The sequence below is a fragment of the Sus scrofa genome, chromosome 3, assembly GCF_000003025.6.
Source record: "Sus scrofa isolate TJ Tabasco breed Duroc chromosome 3, Sscrofa11.1, whole genome shotgun sequence".
NCBI classification, from domain to species: domain Eukaryota; kingdom Metazoa; phylum Chordata; class Mammalia; order Artiodactyla; family Suidae; genus Sus; species Sus scrofa.
The window spans coordinates 19,076,521-19,099,128 of NC_010445.4; the positions used below are offsets into that span (position 1 = coordinate 19,076,521).

At 50.7% G+C, this 22,608-nt stretch overlaps 1 protein-coding gene across 3 annotated transcripts in view; it reads left to right on the forward strand.

Moving 5' to 3' along the window:
- The window catches only part of GSG1L (GSG1 like), a 238,316-nt gene that overhangs the window by 172,284 nt on the left and 43,424 nt on the right, over nt 1-22,608 (forward strand). For all 3 annotated transcript variants that reach the window (XM_021086439.1, XM_021086437.1, XM_021086438.1), the window contains one exon: nt 19,040-19,151. In XM_021086439.1, the coding sequence (XP_020942098.1) occupies nt 19,040-19,151 (112 nt within the window). The remainder of the gene's footprint in view (nt 1-19,039; nt 19,152-22,608) is intronic.

Sequence of the window (22,608 nt, forward strand, 5' to 3'; positions counted from 1 at the left end):
TGCCTATGTGTGCACATATGTCTGAGGGTAATTTCTTAGAGATGAAAGTGCTGGGTGGAAAATCAGGTGCATTTCCAGTTTTGACAGCTGACCCTTCTGCTGGCCTCCTCTGTGGATCCTCCACGCCCTTGACTTCCCTAGTCCCTGCCTGAGCCTGGGGTCCCATTCTGGTTGTTTCATGCTAAAGGGCTGTGCTGTCTCCTAGGCTCCCATCCTTCCTCCATCTAACCTTTCCCTGCAGACGGCTGTTCTGCTGCTCCAGGTGGCTGAGAAGTCTAAGAGCCCTTGGAGGACACTTCCCCTTGATGGAAATTCTCCATGCCTGGAGAACTCTTCTCACAAATGGTATCTCCTGCATGCTTTTCCCAGGAGTTGGAAACTCCCTGGTGGCTATTTTTAGACAATGAGTTGAGTTCGTGCTTGCCCAACATTTGTCTCTAGGCAAGGGACTGGTGGGCAGAATCTGCCAAAGGACAAAGACCAGAGAATACCTGGGCAGGAAGGGAGGCTGCTGCCCTCCTCCCTGCACCCTGCCCACCCCTCCCCTGCCTCAGGCTCCCACTATGGACAAAGCTGCTCAACATCACGACGCCTGGGGAGCCACCAGGATGGAGGCCACCCAGAAGTCAACCAACATTTATCAAGCACTTACTATGTGCTGTGTGCTTTTGTATATATGACTGTAGATGGGGAAGTGTCACTTCCCCTGCTTAAGACCTTCCAATGGCTTCCTGCTGTGTTCTGATAAAGTCCTAACCCCTTCCCTGAGCTGGTCTTTCCCCATTTCCCTGGGACCCTCATCCTCTCACTCCTAGGCTCCAGCCACACTGACCCCCTTCTCTCCACTCCTGGGCCTTGGCAATTGCTGTTCCCTCTGCCTGGGATTCCTCTAGGCTTTTTCATGATCAGCTCTTTCTTATTTTTCAAGTTCCAGCTTAAAGTTCCTTCCCAGAGAGGCCTTCCCTGATGATCCTATATGAAGCAGCTTCCCCAGTCACTTGGTCTCCTCATTCTGTTTCTTCCTCGAAATCACATATTTAGCACTGTCTCCCCTACTTGCATATCATCTCCATGAGGACAGAGGCTCTGTCCTGCTCTCCACTGTATCCCCCAGACTTAGAACAATATCTGGCACACAATAGCTGCTCAAGGAATATTGGTTGTGTGAGTAGATGTGATTAGGTATTATCTCCACTTTCTAGATGAGAAGAAGGAGCCTCAGAGATGTTAAGTAACTTGTCTGTGGACACACAGCTGGAAACTGCAAAATTGAGACCAGTGGTCTCTCTCTTGCTGGATGGTCATTGTTGGACATTAATGGACATTCTTGGCTGTCTTGAGATGACAGGCAGTTATCTGGCCATTGTTTGAAATTTGAAGGCTGGCAGGGTCTGGGCAGGTGTGCCAGGGAGTCTGGGGAGGCTGGAATGAGGGACTGTTGCCCATTCATTCTCTTCTCTTTGAATAGAGCTGAGTCACACACTGGCCACATTATATTACAAGTCCTAAAGAGTCCAAGGGGCTCTGAAACTACTAGGATGGAGCCTACATAAGAGTCAACCAGTGACCAGCAGGCAAGATCTGGGTCACTACCCAGGAGCCCCCCTGTGCTCCACATTTGCCCTGATCCTCCTAATCTCAGGTCTCCTGAGGTTACTCCTGGGGTTGCCTCTGATGGCTCTCAGTGCCCCTGTCACCCATAGACATATTTTTGTTTTTCTTGTCATCATGCTTAGTCATGTCACTTTTCTGAGGTTCAGGTTGCATAGGAGGCAGTGATGGGATCATTTATTTGGAGAACCTGGCCCTTCAAGGAAAGGGCATGGACTGTGACCAGCATAGCCCTAACACTTGTAGAATGTGACTACAAGTACCCATGGCTCATTCTCTTAACTAGGTGGGGAAACTGAGGCACAGAGCATTTAACAGGATTGCTCAGATCACATGGCCAGTAACTGTTAAAGGCAGGATTTGGACCTGGACTGAGTGGGGGCAAATTTGGATCCAGTGTGCACAGTCCACGCTGTCCTGCCCCCATGACAGCATCTGAGTGGTCTGCTGGCTGGGAAAAGAGGCCCAACCAGCAAAGGGGATGGGGAGATGGTCTAGTCTGGAAAGCAGGGGAGGGGTGATGTGGAAGATGTGTTCTCAGGGGTCAGTGGTTGGGATGGAACATAGCATCTTGACCGGGGAAGGCCTCTGTCCGCTTGGGGGGTGGTGTGAGCTGTACAGAGACACTCCTAGACTAGGCCTGGGAAGGGATTAACTCACAGACCCCACCTTTGGGAGGCCTGGTCAGGAGCGAGGCAGCCAAGCTGTGGCTGGGAGACTCTGTGACTGTATAGTTGAGTCTTGCTGGAGCGTTGAGGGGCCCCCTGGAGGAGGGCGCCACCTAGAGCCACCCCTCACTTGCCGCTGCTCCTTTGCAGCTCGCAGACACAGCTGAGCCCCGACCCCTTGTGATCTGAGAGGTGCCCGGCCCCGTATCTCTGCTCTGAGTGCCTGGGAGCTCTGGTGGGGGCACCTGCCTGAGTCCCAGGCCTTATTTGGAAGAGAGGTCAAAACCAACTCCCACTGGAGGAAGGAGCAGAGGAGAAAAGCTGAGGGTCTTAGGCAGCAACATCAGGGTTGACAGGATCAGAGGCACCAATGTCTGGCCTGGCAGTGATGCCCTGATGCACCCTGCCTCGCTGTCCTTCACCAGCGCCCCCTCCACCCAGGCAATCTGAGCTGTGCACCCTGAGGGAGCTCTCATTGGGAGAGTGCCTGGGAGGGGCAGCAACTTCGACACCCAGCTCCAAGCACCCTGCTCACTCCAGCTTTGTCCTCCCATCACCCTGGCCACGTGTGGCTGGATCCCAGTCTTGAAGGGTTCCATCTTGGCTCCTGCTCCAGGATGGAGGTGGGCCAAGTGGGATCTATGCTCCATTGGCATCCAGACCCCTCTGTGAGTCCCCCTGAGCCAGGTCAGGAAATGGGGCCTGTGCCACCACCCCCACTGCCGCCAGAGCTAGCATCACTCAGGAAAGAGGAGGGGCTGACAGTGACCCAGTTCCCTCCTCCTCACAGCACACAACTCCCCACCTCCCTGCAGCCAGGAGATGCTGCTCCCACCCTCCCAACCAAGAACAGTGGGCTTCCTTCCCACCTCAAGGCCTCTGTGCTTGCCCTCATCTCTGCTTGGGCCTATCGTCCCCAAATCTGAAAAATTTTCATGTCTCAGTTTAGATGTCACCTTCCCAGAGGTGCCCCCCCACTTCCTTGACCACATTAGCTACCCAATCACTCTTTTCCTCATGCCCACTCTCTTTTCCTTCATAGTGTTTACTAAGTTCTGATTTTTTTTTTTTTCTTTCTTGGCCATGCCCACAGCATGCATAAGTTCCCAGGCCAGGGATTGACTTTGCACCACAGCAGTGACCCAAGCCACTGCAGTGACATCACCGGATCCTTAACCTGCTAGGCCACCAGGGAACTCCACCAAACTCTGTTCTGTGTTTATTTTCTATTTTCCTTCAGAAGACTATCAGCTCTGTGAGAGCAGAGTTCTTGCTTGTATTACTCCTTTATTCCCTGAACCACAAAGAGAGCCTGGCACCCAGTAAATGCTAAATAAATGTTTGTTGACTGGATGAATGGATGGAAATGGCTGTGATGGAATGATAAAACACCTGGACTTGGAGGTGGGCAGACCTGGACTCAAACACACTCCTTTCATGCTGTGTTATCCTGAGCGGATTGCTTTACCTCTCTGAGCTTCACTTTCTCATTGGCTAACAGAGTGTCACTAAACCTAGCCCTCCTGGGATGAGGCAGTGAGTACATGAGTTAGGGGACAGTTGAGCACTTTACAAACTCTAGAGTCCCCAGAAAAGGGAAGCGCTGTGCAGAGATTTTGTTCTCTAGAGGTTTTTCAGCGAGGCATCTCATTTTCTTATTGCAGAGGCAGCTTCTGGGGCAATGAAACTAATTGGATGGTATCACAGCATCGCTTCAGGGAAATGTGGAAACTCAGAGCACTTAAGATCTAACTAGCCAGAAGAGAAGGATTTGCATTTCAGCTAATGCGACGGAGGGATGGAAGGGTAGCCCTGGGAGGAAATGTATGAAGAGTCCATGTATGAAGGGCTCTGCTCATTCCATGCTGAGGCAGAATGAAGCTGCTGGCAGTGGGTGAGGTGGAAGCTGGAAACTTCAGCCCCAAACCTATCCCAGGTTTCTCAGTGCCGTCCAGGGGCCCTCGTGGACCAAGCAGGAGGTGAGGGGGAGCCCCACTGCAAGAGACCCGAGTACAGTGAATATTCCTGCTTATGACTTGGGCACATGTAAACGGATATTCCTGGGACAATGAGACAGAACGCCAGACACTGAGTGAGAATCAAAGGCAGAGATAGAAGGAAACACAGAGAAAGAGAAAAACAGAGCCAGAGATAGAGAAAACAAAAAACAAACAAATAAACAAAAACAAAGGGAGGGGTCTGCCCAGTGGTCCCTATGAGCACATGCCCCAGAAGGACAGAGATGGGATTGTTCAGTGCGCTGCCCCCGCCGCCCTTAATTTCAGGGCCCCCAATGTCTAACACTGCAAGCATCCTGCCTCCAGGAGGGTGTTTCTAGTGTTTAAAGGTTCTTATCTTTCTGCCACTTGGGCTCCAGAAGTTTGGCCAATCCCCTCCTCTGGTGTCCAACCCAAGAGAAACAAACTCTTGTCAGGCAGAGGGAAAGACAGCTTTGAACTCCAGAGGGAAGTTTTGCTCTCCAAGATGGCATACCCGGGAGGATTCCAAGCATCACACGCACGTACGCACGTACATACGCATGCATGTATGTCCGCACGCACGCACACACGCATACACACATGCGTAGGCATGCACCCCGGCCTCAGCTCCTTGGTTACCGCACACCCCACTCTCACCTGACTCAGCCTCTCTCATCGCTCAGACCTGTGCATTTTCCTTCCATGGCTATCGCCACACTCGCGGGCCGTTATTCACTTAGCATTATTTTCTTTAAAACACTCAACTTTTTTTTGAAATTAATTAAAAATCTGCAGATCACTACCGGAAGTGAAAAGCCAGTATCCCTTGCAATAAACAGAACAGAATTGTAAACCTATAAAAATAAAAACATTACCATTGTATAGATGTTTATGTAGCATCTAAAACGGTGATCTCAGAGCTCCCGTCGTGGTGCAGTGGAAACGGATCCGACTAGGAACCATGAGGTTGTGGGTTCGATCCCTGGCCTTGTTCAGTGGAGTTGCCCTGCTCTGTGGTGTAGGTCACAGACATGGCTGGGATCCCACGTTGCTGTGCCTGTGGCATAGGCCTGCAGCTGTAGCTCCAATTCGACTCCTAGCCTGGGAACCTCCCAATTTAAACAAATAATAAATAAATAAAATAAAATGGTGATCTCATCTAGGGGTGATTTTGCCCTCTCAGACCCCTCCCCACCCCCACGGTCATTTGGTAACATCTGGGGACATTTTTGGTTGTTACACTAAGGGAGCAAGGAGGTGGAGGCTTCTGGCATCTAATGGGTAAACATCCTGCCATGCGCGGGTTGTCGGGCCCCAGGTGCCAACAATGCTGAGGCTTAGAACTCTTGGTCTAAAATAAGCTTGAGCACCCAGGGAGGTGTGCCCCATACTTGAGCAACTCTGACCTGGTTAACTGCGCCTCCTCCTTCAGGCTCAGCTGGAACACGCACCGCAGGCACGCCTTCCTGGACCCCCAGAGGAGAGGAGTCCTGATGTCAGCTCCCATGGCCCCCCGCCCCTCCCCTCACATCACTCCCTGACCCTTGGCTGCTGTTTTCTGCTTGTATCTATCTCCCCAACTAGAGCTTCAAGCAGGCAGCGGCCCCATCTGTCTCATTTTTCTCTCTCTCTCCAGCCCTTAGCACAGTGCGGGCTTGTAGCAGATTCTCAGTAGTCCTACGTGGAGTGAGTGAATGAAACAATTATGGGCAAAAGAGAGATGTGGATTCTGCTCCCAGATTCCCTGCTGTCTGTCAGGCAGGTCACTTCCTTTTGGCCTACTTTTTGTTCTCTCTTGTGAGATGGACACCCTAAGCGGACTCTGTGCTGCACACAGAGACGGCAGGTGTTCAAGTCCCTGGCAGAGGGAAAGCCCTTGGTAAAGGTTAGGGGCCATTCCCCAGGTGGAAGGGGAATCTCTGGAGAGATTGAGCTCATTCCCTCATTCATTTATTCTACCATCATTCTCAAGAGCCTATGTTCTTCTTGTCCCAGGATATGATTATAAAAATTATAAACATATATTTTTTAATGGCCACACCTGAGGCATATGGAAGTTCCCAGGCTACGGACTGAATCCAAGCTGCCAGCTGTGATCTATTCTAGATCCTTTAAGTCACTGCGCCGGGCCGAGGATTGAACCCTCTGCAGCGACCGGCGCTGCTGCCATTGGGCTCTTAACTCACTGCACCACAGGGGGAAATCCCACATCCCAGGATAATTTTTAATCGTGCCCCTTTAATCTCAAAGGTGACCTGGCTTGGGCAGTACCTGATATGGTCCCTCTCGCTCTCAGCCACTGTGTCTAGAAGGCATGTGGAGAGGTGAGCAGTAATCAAGCCTTGAGAGGGCCATCCGCCCTGGCGGGCTCCTCGGCGCTGCGTTCTAATCCTTGCTCCCACCGCTCGGGACCCTATCCTAAACACGCAGGATCTCTATGTAGCGGCAGGGCCTAGAGGCTGCAGGTGGGGCTGGTTGGGAGCCTCTGAGAAGGTGCCACATTGGCAGACAGGGCTGGGAACATCATGCCCAAGGTCAGGGCTGTCCCCCACGGAGGTAGCTCAAGTCCAAGGCTTGGGTGGAATGTCAAGACCACCCGTGTGTGGATTTCCAGGGTGGAGATGTGGGAGAAGAAGGGGGGGGGGAGGTTGGGGGGGGAGGGGGCAGGACCGTGACCTGGGCGTGTGGACACGTGGGGGGGATCTTCCGCCTCTGCCCTGGGTCTCTGTGTGAGGTTCCTGGCGTGCTTTACTCGGTCTCACCCAAACACGGGCCAGGGGACTTTCTCCTCTTCCTCCCATCGTCCCCCTAGGCCAGAGGGCACACCCTCCCTCAGGGGGACGGGGCTTTGGAGCATCCCAGGCTATCACAATGGGGTGGTGCACACGCAGAGTCTTTCGCGAGTCAAGGGCTAGGACCCACGCGGACAGCCCTCTTTTCTGTCCGTGAGCACGTGGCCAGGCTCCCAGGACATCCGCCGTCCACTCATGTTGGGGCGGGACCGTTTGTGGAGGCGGACCTCACGCCCACGTACTCCTGGGGGATGCTCACGCCTGCGCAGTTGAATCCATTCTTTCCTGGGGCCCACTGTCCTCTCCTCTTGCTCCTCCCCCTCCTCCCACTTCTGCCAGGCAGGCACTTTTTCCTGGTCTCCGCGGGGAGGTGGGCCGAAACTGGCTCTGCCTGATCACATATTCTTCCAAACCTTTTCATCCAACAATTGCACGTAGCTTTTTTGAAATCCGAAGAGCTAGGACTTCGATTCTTGTTTTCTTAGTCCTCTGTGACAGCCGAGGCATGGAGGTCTTATATCTAGTTAGCCAAATGAAGGAGAGTGTGGGGACATAGCCACAGATTTTTTTAAAAAATCATTTTTTAAATGAATTTTTAGAATCCGTACTAGTATCCATGAGGTTGCAGATTCAATCCCTGGCCTCGCTCAGTGGGTTAAGGATCTGGTGTTGCTGTGAGCTGTGGTTGTAGGTCACAGATGTGGCTTGGATCCTGAGTTACTGTGACTGTGGTATAGGCTGGCAGCTGCAGCTCTGATTCGACCCCAGCCTGGGAAATTCCATGTGCCAAGAGCGCAGCCTTAAAAAAAAAAAAAAGCAAAAAAAAAAAAATCATTTGTTACCACATTGCCTGGGGCCACCCCAGGACTCACCAGGAACAAGAACGAGGGTGGCGGCTTCTGGACTCATTCCAGGACCCCCCTGCAGGGGGTGGGTGGCAGAGGTCTGAGCCTGTTCACTGTCTCGGAACTAGATGGAGGTGGCCAGGTGGGCGAGGCTGGTGGAAGTTCAATAATCCTTGGGGAGGTCCCTCATTAAATGCCACCCCTGATTTGAGTCACTTCATTTTCAAAGGCAAATTGAGAAACAGGCAGAAGCCAAGCAGGACTGGTGCTAATGACTTGGGGGACCTACAAGGAGACCTTTGTAGAAAGGGCGGAGTAATTGGAATGATCTAGTGCCGAGAAGACAGAGTTGAGGGGTGACTCGGTAATTGCCAAGCTCCGGAATGTCTCTTCTCCGAAAGATGCCAACCGCCTCCCCTCCTCTTGTCCTCAGAGGGCAGAGCAAGAAATTAGCTTAAATTGGTGCTGGAAAGATTTAGGTTATGTGTAAGGAGGAACTTTTTAAACCCTGAAATATGCTACCCAGAGAGGCTGTGGGATCTCGGGAGAGTGTCTAAAAATAGCCTGTTCTTTAAAAATAGATCTGGGCAAGCTTTAAACATAGCATCAGCTCAGCTTCTTGGGGGTGGTTTGAAGTGCTGGCGCCCATCCCTATAGGGTCCTCCCCAGGCCAGAAGGCAGGAGGGAGAGTCAGCCTTTAGTCCCCATCAGGACAAACATCTGGATGCTTTAGATATGCTTAGATAAGGGGTTTCTCTTTCTGTCTTCCCCCAGCTGATGGGTGACATGAAATGCCAGCGCTTAGGATCTCAAAGTTTTCTTGCCGTGGGAGGATATTCCTGGCGCGATGTTAATTGGGTCAATCCCACCAGCGTCCCCCAGTCCCTCCCCACTCCTGAGTCAGGGCTTCCAGTGCCCCAGGGTTTGCTGGGAATCTATCCGCCGAGGCGGTGTCAGATGTGGCTCCCCCGGCCACCTGCTCATCCGCCTCCTCATCTCAGTCCCCTAGGCCTCGTCCTCGTCCTCTCTCTCTGCAGCCACCTCTCCCCCACTTCCCTACCTCCCACCTTCTCACCCACCAGTTCCCCACCCCAGCAGCAAGAGAGGTTTTCAAAAAAGGCACAGCCTGGCTCTCCCCTGTGACTGACAGTTGTGCAGTTTCTGCCCACTGGCCCCAGGATAGAGCCTGAACTTCCCAGGATGGCTCCAGAACTTTCCTGCAGGGTGTTGTTTACCTTCCAGCAGCAGCTCTCTCCACCCACATGTCCTACCTCATGGCCCATTAAGGCCCCATCAAACCACTTTGCCTGCGGGTTCTGCAGGAGCTGGCTCCGCTGCCCTGTCCACCCTCTTGGGTCCTCTCAGCTTGGAAGTGACCCACTCTAGAAGCTTTCATGTCCTCCCCTCCCAAACCTGGCCTAGGAGCCCAGCTAGGGCTCCCGCAGGCCCCTGGCCTTCCCCCACTGGCTGGCCTGCCACACACTGGTCCCCAGTTTCTGCCAGTTTCCAAGTGCCCTGGAAACCAGATCACTATTGCCAGTCATGTTTCCCAAGCTAGAAGGTAGCCTGATACACAGCAGGTGCTCAATACATGCTCAGGGACTAACTACCTGGAAATCAGCCTGCCCTAGGAGGGCTCTCCCTTTACTGCCTTCCTGCCCCATGTCATCTGGTTTCAGCTTCCTCCAGGTCCCAACTCTGTCTTAGGTCCCTGGCAGGACACCCCCGGGATGTTGGCAACTTCGGATCAGCGCCCACGTACACAGAATATTTGTTTAGACATGAGCGCTCTTTGAATGTTCTGAGTAATAACTTGGACAGCATCTTTAATGATAAACTCTATTATAAATTAATTCATCAGCCACCTCCCTGATAGCTCAATTAAATGGAGCATGCCACTAGCATACCATGTTCAAACCCTGCAAAAGCGAGGGGGGGCTGGGGGCGAGAGGCGGTCTGGAGCTCAGCTGGGCATCAGTGTTCTGTGTCCTTAGCCAGGGGAGGCAGCATGGCGTGGCATAGCTGTATGTCCTTCTGAGCCAGGAGGCACCTCTCTGCATGGTCAGGCTGACTCCTCTCCTGGGCCCCCATTCCCCCGCTGAATCCCACCACCTGGTCTGAATTTAAATTCCTGAGCACAGGCCTCACACACAGGCAGCACTGCGCCTCCAGCCACATGCACCGCCCCAGTTTGTCTGTGCTTTCCCACGCTCCGAAAGGACCCGTCACACCTTCTCCTGATTCCTCAAACCCCTGTCTTGCTCTTGCCCATGGCCTGGCCTCCTGTGGGAGACAGAGGGGCAAAGCTGGCCCAGGTTGGGGGTCTGCCCTCACGTGCCCTCCCGTTCCCTTGGGCCAGGCCTCCCAGCTCCCATCCAAAGCCAGCGCTTTGTCTTCCAGAACCTTCTCTCTCCCTCATTTCCACGATTGCTTTCTGGCTCCTCTGCACCCCCAGGCACTCCCTGTCTAGTTGAGCACCCTGACTAAGCACAGGAACATCCGTTCTCTTTCTTCTTCTGGATCCCTCCCTGAACCCCCAAACCCTTTCCAGACATCACCCCATTTTTGAGCTCCTCCACGCAGTGAGTTTTGACATCGTCTCTCTGATGGCTTTGGCTGTTTTCTCTCCTCTTCTCAGCCTGGTCCAGTGGAGCATCTGTCCCCAGTGGCCTCCGTGTTGGCCAATCTAACAGTCACTTCTCTGTCTACATCGCTGACCTAACAAACCACTTCCTCCTCCTCGATGTGCATCCTTCCCCTGGCCTTGGCCGGGCTGCACGGTCGTTTTCCTCCTGCTGCCCAGGCATCCTGTCCTCAGCCCCCTCTGCTGGCCCCACCCAGTCTGCAGTGGACTTTGGTTCCACCCGAAGCCCTCTCCCTGCATTCCTCCCCATGTGGTCTCTTGTAGGCCAGTGACTCACGCACTTAGGTCTCCAGCTCTGACTGTTCCCAGGCCTCCACTGCTTGCTTGAGGCCTCAGCTTGGGAGTAAAATAGGCATTTCTAGTGAATGGGGCCCGAACGGCCACTCAGACATCTGTCTCCGTCATCTTCATCTTAGCGGATGGCACCATCACCTGCCCAAGTGCCCAAACCCCAAGCCCAAAGTCATCCCAATCTCTGAGTGGCCCTGGTGCCCCACACCCAGTCCATCAGCAGGTCCTGTTGACTCCGCCTCCAAAAACTGCCCTGGAGCCTGAGATGGCTTTAGTTCAAGCAGTGACACCTTAGCCTGGACTCCCTTCACCCCCACTTCCACCATCTCCGCACCCCGTCTTCACCCAGAAACGTGAATGATCTTAAGGAGTTCCCATCGTGGCTCAGTGGTTAACGAACCCAACTAGTATCCATGAGGACGCAGGTTCGATCCCTGGCCTCGCTCAGTGGGTTAAGGATCCGGTGTTGCCGTGAGCTGTGGTATAGGTTGCAGACGCGGCTTGGATCCTGCATTGCTGTGGCTGTGGTGTAGGCTGGCAGCTACAGCTTTGATTAGACCCCTAGCCTGGGAGCCTCCATATGCCGCAGGTCCCGCCCTAAAAAGCAAAAAAAAAAAAAAAAAAAAATCTTAAAACATAGATTAGGCCCCTGCTTCAACCCTCACCTATGGCTTTGCATTGTACTTCAAAGAAAGCCAGACTCTTCACCGTGGCCTGCAGGGTCCTGGGTGACCTGGTCCTTGCCCACCTCCCTGACCCATCCCACCCTGCTGAGCTATCTCTCCCCTTCCCCTCAAGGTCAGGCTCTGCTGCCTTCAAGCCTTTGCCCCAGCCGGTCACTCCCTCTGTTTGGCATGCTTTGCCCCAAACCTCTTGCGGCTGCCTTCAGTTTCCTATTCAGACCTCTGCTTAAATGTCACTTCCTCAGGGAGTTCCTGCTGCAGCGTCTCTGCAGCACCAGGATGCAGGTTCGATCCCCGGATGGTTGTAGTGGGTTGAGGATCCAGCGTTGCGGCAGCTGTGGCTTAGGTCGCAATTGTGGTTCAGATCTGATCCCTGGCTGGGGAACTCCATGTGCTTCAGGTTGGCCAAAAAAGAAAAAAAAAAAAAAAGTCACTTCCTCAGAGAGGCCCTCCCTGGCTACTCATGCTGAAGGAGCCCCTGGCATTTTGCCTGATTTTCTTTTCTTTTCTTCTTCTTCTTCTTCTTCTTTTTTAATCTTTTTGGAGCTGCACCTGCAACATATGGAGGTTCCCAGGCTAGGGGTCTAATCAGAGCTACAGCTGCTGGCCTATGCCACAGCCACAGCCACATGGGATCCAAGGCGCATCTGTGACCTACACCATAGCTCATGGCAATGCCAGATCCTTAATCCACTGAGCGAGGCCAGGGATTGAACCTGCATCCTCGTGGATACTAGTCAGATTTGTCTCCGCTGAGCCACGACGGGAATGCCCCCTGTTTTATTTTCATTATGGCACTTTTCACTGCCTGATGTTTTCTTGTTGATCAATATGGTTATTGACTGGATCTCCTCCACTTGAACCTGAGACATCTGAGAGCAGGGTTCCCCCCACCCCGGCCATGCCCCCAGGAACAGTGCCTGCCCTGTGAAAAGCATCCATAAATAGTCGTTGTCTGACTGACTGACTGAATGCATGATAAATAAACATATGATGGAGCTGCTGATGTAACGCAGGCAATTTACTCTCCAGAGTTTTCAGACCTGGCCTGGTCCCAGCTCATGTCCACATTGCAGACCCTAGACCTTTACCCCAGCCAGCCTAGCTCCTCCAAGCACCTTGCAATCAGCATTGAACTGAATGGACCATCTATTCATTCAGCAAACACGTATGGAACACTAACAGTGTGCCTGGCCCTGGGCTCAGTGCTGGGGATTCAGTGGCGAACACAGCACACCTAGTCCTGGACTAGGGTGCAGTCAAACAGGTCTATGTAGTGAGTCACAAGCTTCATTCACTCATTCATTCATGAAACACTTACGTGGGGTTTATTATGCGCCAAGCACTACTCTGAGTGCTTTACAGTATAAGCCGCTTAATCCTCATATCAACTTATGAAGTATGTGTTATTATTACCCCCATATATATGTATATATATATACTTTTTGTCTTTTTTAGGACCACACCTGTGGCATATGGAGGTTCCTAGGCTAGGGGTCTAATCGGAGCCGTAGCTGCCAGCCTATACCACAGCCACAGCAACGCCAGATCCAAGCTGTGTCTGTGACCTACACCCCAGCTCACAGCAATGCTGATTCCCTAACCCCCTGAGCGAGGTCAAGGATCAGACTGCATCTTCATGGATCCTAGTCGGGTGTTAGCCCCTGAGCCACGACGGGAACTCCGATTACCCCATCTTGCAGGTGAGGAAACCAAGGCACAGGCAGGTCACACAACTAGTCAGAGACAGAGCTGGAAACCAGATCCTCTCTTTCCTTCTGTTTCTTTTCACCCTGGCTTTACTCTGGGCTCATTTTATTTCTTTCTTTCTTTTCTTTTCTTTTTTTTTTTTTTTTGTTGTTGTTTTTGTCTTTTCTAGGGCCACTCCCGTGGCATATGGAGGATCCCAGGCTAGGGGTCTAATCTGAGCTGCTGGCCTATGCCACAGCCACAGCAATGGGGGATCCAAGCCGTGTCTGCGACCTACACCACAGCTCACGGCATCCTTAACCCACTGAGCAAGGCCAGGGATCGAACCCTCAACCTCATGGTTCCTAGTCGGATTCGTTAACCACTGCGCCATGGCGGGAACTCCTGGGCTCATTTTCTGATGCTCCTTGACTTTGTCTCTTACTTCTGGCCCCACACCAGGCCCTCTGGACTTGACATCAGTCAGATCAGTGGAGGGAGGGCTGAAAGTCAAAGCAGCTCTTTATTTCGATGGGTTCTGGGTGGGACCACATCCAGCCCAGCTCTGAGCCCTTGGCCAGCATCCCCCATCCCTAGCGCTGTCCAAGGTCCCCCAGGGGCAGGCAGGAGCCGTGCCTGCCTCCCCACATGGGCTGGGAATCCCATTTCTGGTGTCAGGAGATTCCAGGAAATCACTGGATGAGAGATTGACAGCTGTTTACAGCTGGGAGGTTCCTGGTGTGGGTTTATGCCAGGCAGCAGCAGCAGCAGCAGCAGAAGCAACAGCAGCAGCAGCAGCGGTGGCACAGCAAGCCCTGTTCATTTAGTTGCTGCTAATTTAGGGGGAGCCGTAACTCAGCAGAAAGTCACTTATAAATTCAGGATGACTTGGAAACAGTTCCTTCTGCTGAGGCGTCTCAACAGATGCTAGTGGCGGACCTCACTTTACAGAACAAACATGCTCCCGATAACATGGTTGGAGGTCCAGTTTTTTAAGCAGGGTTTTTAGAATGCAATCAGAGGGAGTTCCTGTTGTGGCTCAGTGGTAACGGACATTAGGATCCATGAGGACATGGGTTCGAACCCTGGCCTTGCTCAGTGGGTTAAGGATCCGGCGTTGCTGTGAGCTGTGGTGTAGGCTGCAGGTGCGGCTTGGATCCTCGTTGCTGGCAGCTGCAGCTCCAATTCAACCCCTCGTCTGGGAACTTCTATATGCCGCAGGTTCGGCCCTAAAAAGACCAAAAAAAAAAAAAATGCAGTAAGAGACTCTTGCCGACCTATCTTTGAATGATTTGCAATTTTCATTTATTCAATTTTCTTAAAGCAAGACTTTTTATATTTGGGGATAAAAGGAATTCAATTGAGAAATCAATGCTTTTCTAAACTAACAATTTGGAAAATTAATTATTCTGCCAACAGGCTGGGCCCAGCTTCTGGGTCTAGTTGGTAATTTTTGTATTAAAATAGTGTTATGTTCCCACTGTCCTAGTATAAGGAGTAGTTGTTCTCATGAATATTTTTCTTCTTTAGTGCATGCTCACTGCAATTGCCCATTTTACTACTGTTCCATGTTTTTTTTTTTTGTTTTGTTTTTTGATTTTTTTTTGGCTGCACCTGTGGAATATGAAAACTTCCAGGCCAGGGAGTGAACCATGCCACAGCAGTGACCCAAGCCTCTATAATGACAATGCCAGATCCTTAACTTGTTGTGCCTCAAGAGAATTTCATACTACTATTCCCATTTTATAGGTGAGAAAACCAAGGCACTGACAGGTCAAATTACTTGGAGAGCATCTGGATTGGCCTAGTGAAAAAGAAACTGAAGCGCTTATAATAGCTGAGGGTTTGGAGAGCTAGGTCAGCCCTCAGGAAGGGGTGGGATGGTGAGCAGGGTTGGGGATAGGACCCGAAGAGGGAGCAAGGCTCTGGGTAGGATGGCAGTTCCACGGGGAGTGAGCAATGGGTTGAAAGGAGGAGAGACCAGTCTTTTCAGGTAACGGACTCCACTGTGAGTTATAATGACTAAAATTGTGTGGCATTGACACAGGTACAGAGAGAGAGAGAGATCATGAAACAAAATGAGTTAGGAATACACTCATGTAATGTGAAGCTTGGACTATGGTATAAAAGTGCCATTGAAAATCAGTGGGGGAGTTCTCATTTCGGCTCAGCAGGTTAAGAGCCCGACTTAGTCTCTGTGAGGATGTGCATTCGATCCCTGGCCTCGCTCAGTGGGTTGAGGATCTGGTTTTGCAGCGAGCTGCAGCAGAGGTTGCAGATTTGGCTCAGATCCAGTGTTGCTGTGGCTGCAGTATGGGCCTGAGGTGGCTGGTCTGATTCAACCCCTAGCCCAGAAACTTCCGTGTGCTGCAGGTGTAGCCTTGAAAGAAAAAAGTAAGAAAGAAAATCAGTGGGGAAAGAACAGTCCGTTCTATGAGATTCAAAGCAATTAAACTCATTAAAAAATTGTTAGATCCTACCTCACACCATTCACCAAGATAGATTCCAGATGAGTTAACAAAAATATCTATAAGTATGTAAGAAAAATATAGGAGAATGTGTTTATGGTGTTGGTTTTCTTTTGCTTTTCTTTTTTTCTTTTTAGGGCAGCGCTTGAGGTGTATGCGAGTTCCCAGGCTAGGGGTCCAATCAGAGCTACGGCTGCCGGCCTACACCACAGCCATAGCAATGCGGGATCTGAGCCGTGTCTGCGATCTACACCACGGCTCAGGGCAACGCCAGATCCTTGAATCACTGAGCGAGGCCAGGATCAAACCTGCATCCTCATGGGCTACCAGTAGGATTCCTTTCCACCATAGGAACTCCTGGCGTTGGTTTTCTTAAAGTAGACTCAGGAAGCAAAAACCAAAAGCAAATGACTGCTAAATCTGACTTATTAAATATCAAATGTATGACAAAAGCAGCTTTATTCATAATTGCTTAAACTTGGGAGCAACCAAGATGTCTTTCAACAAATGAATAGATAAATAACCTGTGATGCACCCACAGTGAAATATTATTCAGCAATAAAAGGAACAGGGAGTTCCCATCATAGCACAGCGGAAATGAATCCGACTAGGAACCATGAGGTTGTGGATTTGATTCCTGGCCTCACTCAGTAGATTAAGGATCCAGCATTGACGTGAGCTGTGGTGTAGGTCAAAGAAGTAGCTCAGATTCTGCACTGCTGTGGCTGTGCCAGCAGCCGTAGCTCCAATTGAACCCCTGGCCTGGGAACCTCCATATGCTGCAGGTGCAGCGCTGAAAAAAAAAAAAAAAAAAAAAAGGAAAAGAACCATCGAACCATGAAAGGACATGGAAGAACCTTAAATCCATATGAAGTGGGAGAAGCCAATGTGAAAAGGCTACATCCTGTGTGATTCCAAGTATATGATATTCTGAAAGTGTCCAAACTCTGGAGACAGTAAGGTCGGTGGTGGCCAGAGTTGCAGAAAGGGGAGCAGGGGATGAACAGATGGCTCTCGGGATTTTTAGGGGCCTTAAAACTCCTGGACACAGTAGTGGTGGACACACGTCACTATACCTTTGCCAAAAGCCAGAGAACGTACAACACAGAGTGAACTCTAATGGAAACTATGGATTTAGTTGATAAGAACGTATCGCTCTTACCTCCTCAATTGTAACAAATGTACTATTGAAAGATGTTAATCATAGGGGCTGGAGAATTAGGGTGCAGCGTAGACTCTGGAAGTCTCTGTATTTTCTTTTCTTTCTTTCTTTTTTTTAAATTTTTTTAAATTTTTTTTTTTTTTTTTTTTTGCCATTTCTTGAGCTGCACCCACGGCATATGGAGGTTCCCAGGCTAGGGGTCCAATCAGAGCTGTAGCCACCGGCCTATACCACAGCCACAGCAATGTGGGATCTGAGCTGCATCTGCGACCTACACCACAGCTCATGGCAACGCCGGATCCTCAACCCACTGAGCAAGGGCAGGGATTGAACCCGCAACCTCATGGTTCCTAGTCAGATTCATTAACCACCTCACCACGACGGGAACTCCTCAAGAATCAGTGAGGATTTGAGTGAGTACTCCCACAGCTGGCAGAAATCCAACATGGTACTGTTACTTAGGAGAGCAGTCCACCAACATTGATTAAAATTTAAAATGCCCACGCTTTACGACCTGGCAATTCTTGTTGTTCACACCGGAAAAATGCTTGTCTGCACAAAGAGACTTGTAGAAGGGTGTTTATTGCAGCATTGCTTAGAGAGCAAAAAGCCTGAAATAACTTAAATACCATCAAGTGGTTGGATAAATAAAACATGGTATGTCATTATCAAGAAATCTTATGCATCAGTTCCAAAGAATAAGGTATGTGTGTTATGTACCTTTTGGGAGTTCACCACGAATTTTCTTTCTTTCTTTTCTTTTATTTATTTATTTCGTCTTTTTGTCTTTCTAAGGCCGCATCTGAGGCATATGGAGGTTCCCAGGCTAGGGGTCCAATCAGAGCTGTAGCTGCCGGCCTACACCACAGCCACAGTAACGCAGGATCTGAGCCATGCCTGTGACCTACACCACAGCTCAGGGCAACACTGGATCCTTAACCCACTGAGCGAGGCCAGGGATCGAACCTGCGTGCTCATGGATGCTAGTCAGGTTCGTTAACTGCTGGGCCACAACAGGATCTCTAAGAATTTTCTTAAGGAAAGAAAAATAAGATCCCCATGTGACTTACCCCTCATCTCCTTCCAACAGACTGAGCCAAGGTGGAGGGGACGGGAGAGGCTTCTAGCATACCTGCTGGGGTGTGGCTAAGGATGGGACTGAGGCCTGGTAGAGACAGCCTAGAGAAGGCGGAGCCTTTAGCAAGGGGTCTTTGGATGCATTTTAGGCAGCATGGGCAGAGCCCTGGCTTTAAAGGCATTTTGATTTGCAGCTAAGTCATAACTAAGCCATCTGCTCCCTTGGGACATGGGAGCAGACTTGACCACGCCGAGCTTCTGTGTTCTCACCTGTGAAATGGGGACAGTCATATTCAGGGCTGCAGTCTACAGCCTTGGAGGTATGGTTCTGCTTCGACTCCAGGGGGTGACTTTGATCCCATGGAATCAAAGTTCTCCTAGCCAGTGGGTTCCAGGGTTTCTGACAAGAGCCACAGAAAAACATTTCACATTATAATTACACACACACAAACACACACATATAGAACTGAAAAGTTTCACAAAACAATATTTACTCCTGCTACATTTGACGGTATCAGATATTTCTATTCCCTTCCATTCCACTCTTGTTTGTTCGTTTATTTGTTTTGTAATACTGGTTGCAATCACGAAGTGGATTTCATGATCCATTGGTGAGTTAAGATGTGCAGTTTGAAAAATATTCTCTAAGCAGTTTCTCCCAAATGACCTTCTAACACAGGTCAATATCAGCAAACTCTGGCCCACAGGCAGAATCTGGCCCAATGCTTGCTTTTGTAAATAAAGTTTTATTGGCACACGGCCATGTTCATCCCTTTACATATAGTCTGTGGCTCCTTGGGGCTGACACAGTAGAATTGAAGAGTTGCCAAAGAGACCACAAGGCCCAACCCATAGAGCCTACACTATTTCTTTATCTGTGCTTAACAGAAAAACTTTGCACAACCGCACCCATATCTGACTCTATGTCTCCCTTGCTTAAATTTCTCCCAGGCTGCCCTTTGCCCTCTGGCTCAACTCCAATTCTTTGGCCCTTCACCCTCTGGCTGTCTGTGCTCTGGTCCTGCCTGGGCGGGGGGCGGGGGGCGGGGTGTCCATGCTCACCCAGGCTAACAGGCCTGTAGGCAAAGCCCCACCTTGCTTCCTGATGCCTTGTCTTGCTCTGCCCACAGGCCTCCTGGGAATGGTAGCTCACATGATGTACACGCAAGTATTCCAGGTCACCGTGAGCCTTGGCCCCGAAGACTGGAGACCTCATTCCTGGGACTACGGGTGGTCTTTCTGGTAAGTGGCTTGGACTCTCAGATGCCGGAGCCAAGAGGCATGCTGGGACTGCAGCAGCTCGACCCTACTGGGGAGTGGAGGGAGGTGGCGGTAGGAACCCAGAGTCCAGAGATGCTTTGAGACCCTAGGGCCAAAATGGGCCACCTGTAGCCAAATCCGGCCCATCATCTGTTTTCGTGCAGCCCTTAAGTGAAGGATGGTTTTTATACTTTGAAATGCTGGAAATAAATCAAAAGAAGAAGAATATTTTGCAACATGTGGAAATTATGGGAAATTCAGATTTCTGTGTCCATAAATAAAGTCTCATTGGGACACAGCCAAACTCATCGTTAACCTATTGTCTACAGCTGCTATCACGCTGCAGGGGCAGAGCTGAGTGGTTTTGACAGAGACTGAATGGCCCACTAAGCCTAAAATAGTTACTATTTGGCCCTTGCAGAGAAAGTTGGCCAACCTTTGCCTTAGAGGCTGCTCTGGAATGTGGAGATGGAAGCTGTAGAGATCCTAGTGAAAGGCTCTGGATGCAGGCAGCAGGGATCAGCACCTCAGAGTGTGCAAAAGAAAGGCAGAATCCAGCAGGATTCTTTGGCTTGTGAGTTTTAGCATCCCAAGCTTAAGTAAACTAGAGTTGTATATGAGTTCATTCATTCATTAATTAGGAGTCTAGGTGGGTCGTCTAGGGGTGCATAGACTGTAATGGAAAAACCCGCCCACCTCCTTCTAATCAATAAGGAAATACATTGGTTCCTGTAAATGGAAAGTACAGCTTGGCATGGACTTCAGGGAACGTTTGATCCAGCGTCTCTGATGTCATCAAGGCTGAGTTCTCTTACTCTGTGGTCACCTGAGCATTGCCTACTCCCCAAGTTAACTCTGTCCCTGCGTGAGCTTCCACCCTGGTGATGAGAAAGTGCCCTTGAAGCTGGTGCTTCTTCCTTCACTCATGAGGGGGAGAGAGAGCTTCTCTTTCCCTAACGTTTACTAAAGTTCCAAGCCTCGCTGTGATGAGCCCAGCTGAGGCCGTTTTCCCTCTTCTGAATCATCACCATGGCTGAGGGAGTGTCATGAGTTTATTGGCGCAGCTTGACCATTCCTTTGCAATGAGGAATGAGTCCCAAACTCTCAAATGGTGAGCGGGTAGAATGGCAACTCTCAACTGATGAATGGACGGAATGGCTGCTAGATGAACTACCACAAGGGCTGCTTCAGGCACAGCTGGATCCAGGTGTTCAGGTGATTCAACAGGAACTCAATCACTCTCTCCCCACTTCTGACTCCGTTCCCTTTGGGTCAGCTTTGTTCATAAGCAGCTTTTCCCCCCAGGTAGTAGTAAAGATGGTCACCAAGCCCACTTCTAGGCTTATGTGTTACAAATGTAGCAATACCAGCAGAGAGATGGGGCTTCTTTCCAATACTGCCAGCTCAAATCCCGGTTATGACGTTCACTGGATTAGCTTAAGTCATGTGACCATACTGCAACCAATGATTTAGACCCGCAGGAGACTGGACTGCTCTAATTGGTCTGGCCTGAGTCACGTGATCCAGAGGGTGGAGTTGCCCCCATCCAAACTCTTGGACAGAGAGACAGAGGAGAGGTCTCATAATGGAAACTTGGGGGGATGGGTTGGGGGTGGAGTGAGCTGTTGTCAAAAGGAGGAATGCATGCTGGAGTAGTGACAATAATGACCACAGTTGTCTGTTACACAGGGCATCCGGGTCTGGTTCTGGTAGCTGGGGGCCATTCACCCACTTAGTCATTGAACACATATTTACTGAGTGAGTACATATTTGAGGGGCAGTGGGGCCTGGGGCTTCTCGGTGCTGTGCGTACAGTGGTGGCTGAGACCATGTTGTGACAGGGGATTAAGAACAGTGAACAAGGAGTTCCCATTGTGGCTCAGCAGTAACGAACCCGACTAGTATCTTTGAGGATGGGGGTTCGATCCCTGGCCTTGCTCGGTGGGTTAAGGATCTGCTGTTGCTGTGAGCTGCGATGCAGTTCACAGATGCAGCTCAGATCCTGCATTGCTGTGGCTGTGGCGTAGGCTGGCAGCTGCAGCTCCGATTCAACCCCTGGCCTGGGAGCCTCCATATACTGCAGGTGTGGCCCTAAAAAAACCAAAGCATAACAAAAAGACCAGTGAACAAGCCATCCTCTGAACCATGCTATGCTGTGGGTGGGTGGACGGGAGTCACAGAGAAGGCGTCACTGACCCAGCTTCCCCTGGGGAGGGTCCTTGGGGGAGAAGTTGGTCCATCAGGCTGGTAGAGGAGGGAATAAGATAGTGTGTTAGGCAGGGGAATGGCAAGTTTCGCCTTGGCAGTGAGAAGGCATCTTTAGGCGGAGGGTGTCGGAATGGAGCAGGAAGTGGTTATGAGAGACCCCAATTCAGACCAGTGGGGACTCCTGCTGTATTTCTGCCCCTTCCCACTCCCTACTTAAATAGGGTTTGCAAGAGCAAAGTCAAGTGCATTAGAGGGACCTTGACTGGCCAGCATAGTGCCTAACTCCTTTAAGTAGAACCGTCACAGAAAAACCAGTTAAAGCTCAGGTTCTGACTTCCTTTTACCCAATCCTTCCTCCCACCCCCTAGTAGTTCCTTCTTGAGATTTTTTTTTTTTTAAAGGAAGTTCCCAGGCTAAGGGTCAAATCGGAGCTGCAGCCACCAGCCTACACCACAGCCGCAGCAACGCGGGATCTGAGCCGCATCTGTGACCTACGCCACAGCTCATGGCAACGCCAGATCCTTAACCCACTGAGCAAGGCCAGGGATCAAACTTGAATCCTTATGGACACTAGTTGATTCTTAACCCACTGAGTCACAACGGGAACTTCCCTTCCTGAGGTCTTGCCCTTGCAAAGTAGTCACCCTGAGCTAGAGAAGAAGACAAAGGGAGGGAACAGACATTTTTGAGAACTGAGCAGGAGTGAAATAACCTCTTCCACGTATTGAGCCGTGATGTGTCAGGATCACAGCATGGCTGTGATGTAGGTAATTCATGGACCAGAGTTGAGGCTCAGAGAACCTAAGTAACCTGTCCAAGGTAATCCACCTTGAGAGTGGCAGAGGTTAAATTTGAACCCAGGCATTCTGGCTCCAGAGCCCCTGCTCTCAGCCTCTCAGAGATAGGTGGCAGGGTAATAGTAAAACAGCTCAGGAGTCCCTGTTGTGGCTCATCAGGTTAAGAACCCAACGTAATATCCGTAAGAACACAGGTTCGATCCCTTGCTCACTCAGTGGGTTGAGGATCTGGCGTTACTGTGAGCTGTGCTGTGGGTCCCAGATGCGGCTCGGATCTGGTGTTGCTGTGGCTAAGGTGTGGGCCTGCAGCTGCAGCTCTGATTTGACCCCTAGCCTGGGAACCTCCATGTGCTGCAGGTGTAGCCCTAAAAAAAATGTTTTTTAAGTTAAAAAAAAAAGTTCATGTGTGTTTAGCACACGATGCCCGTATGTAC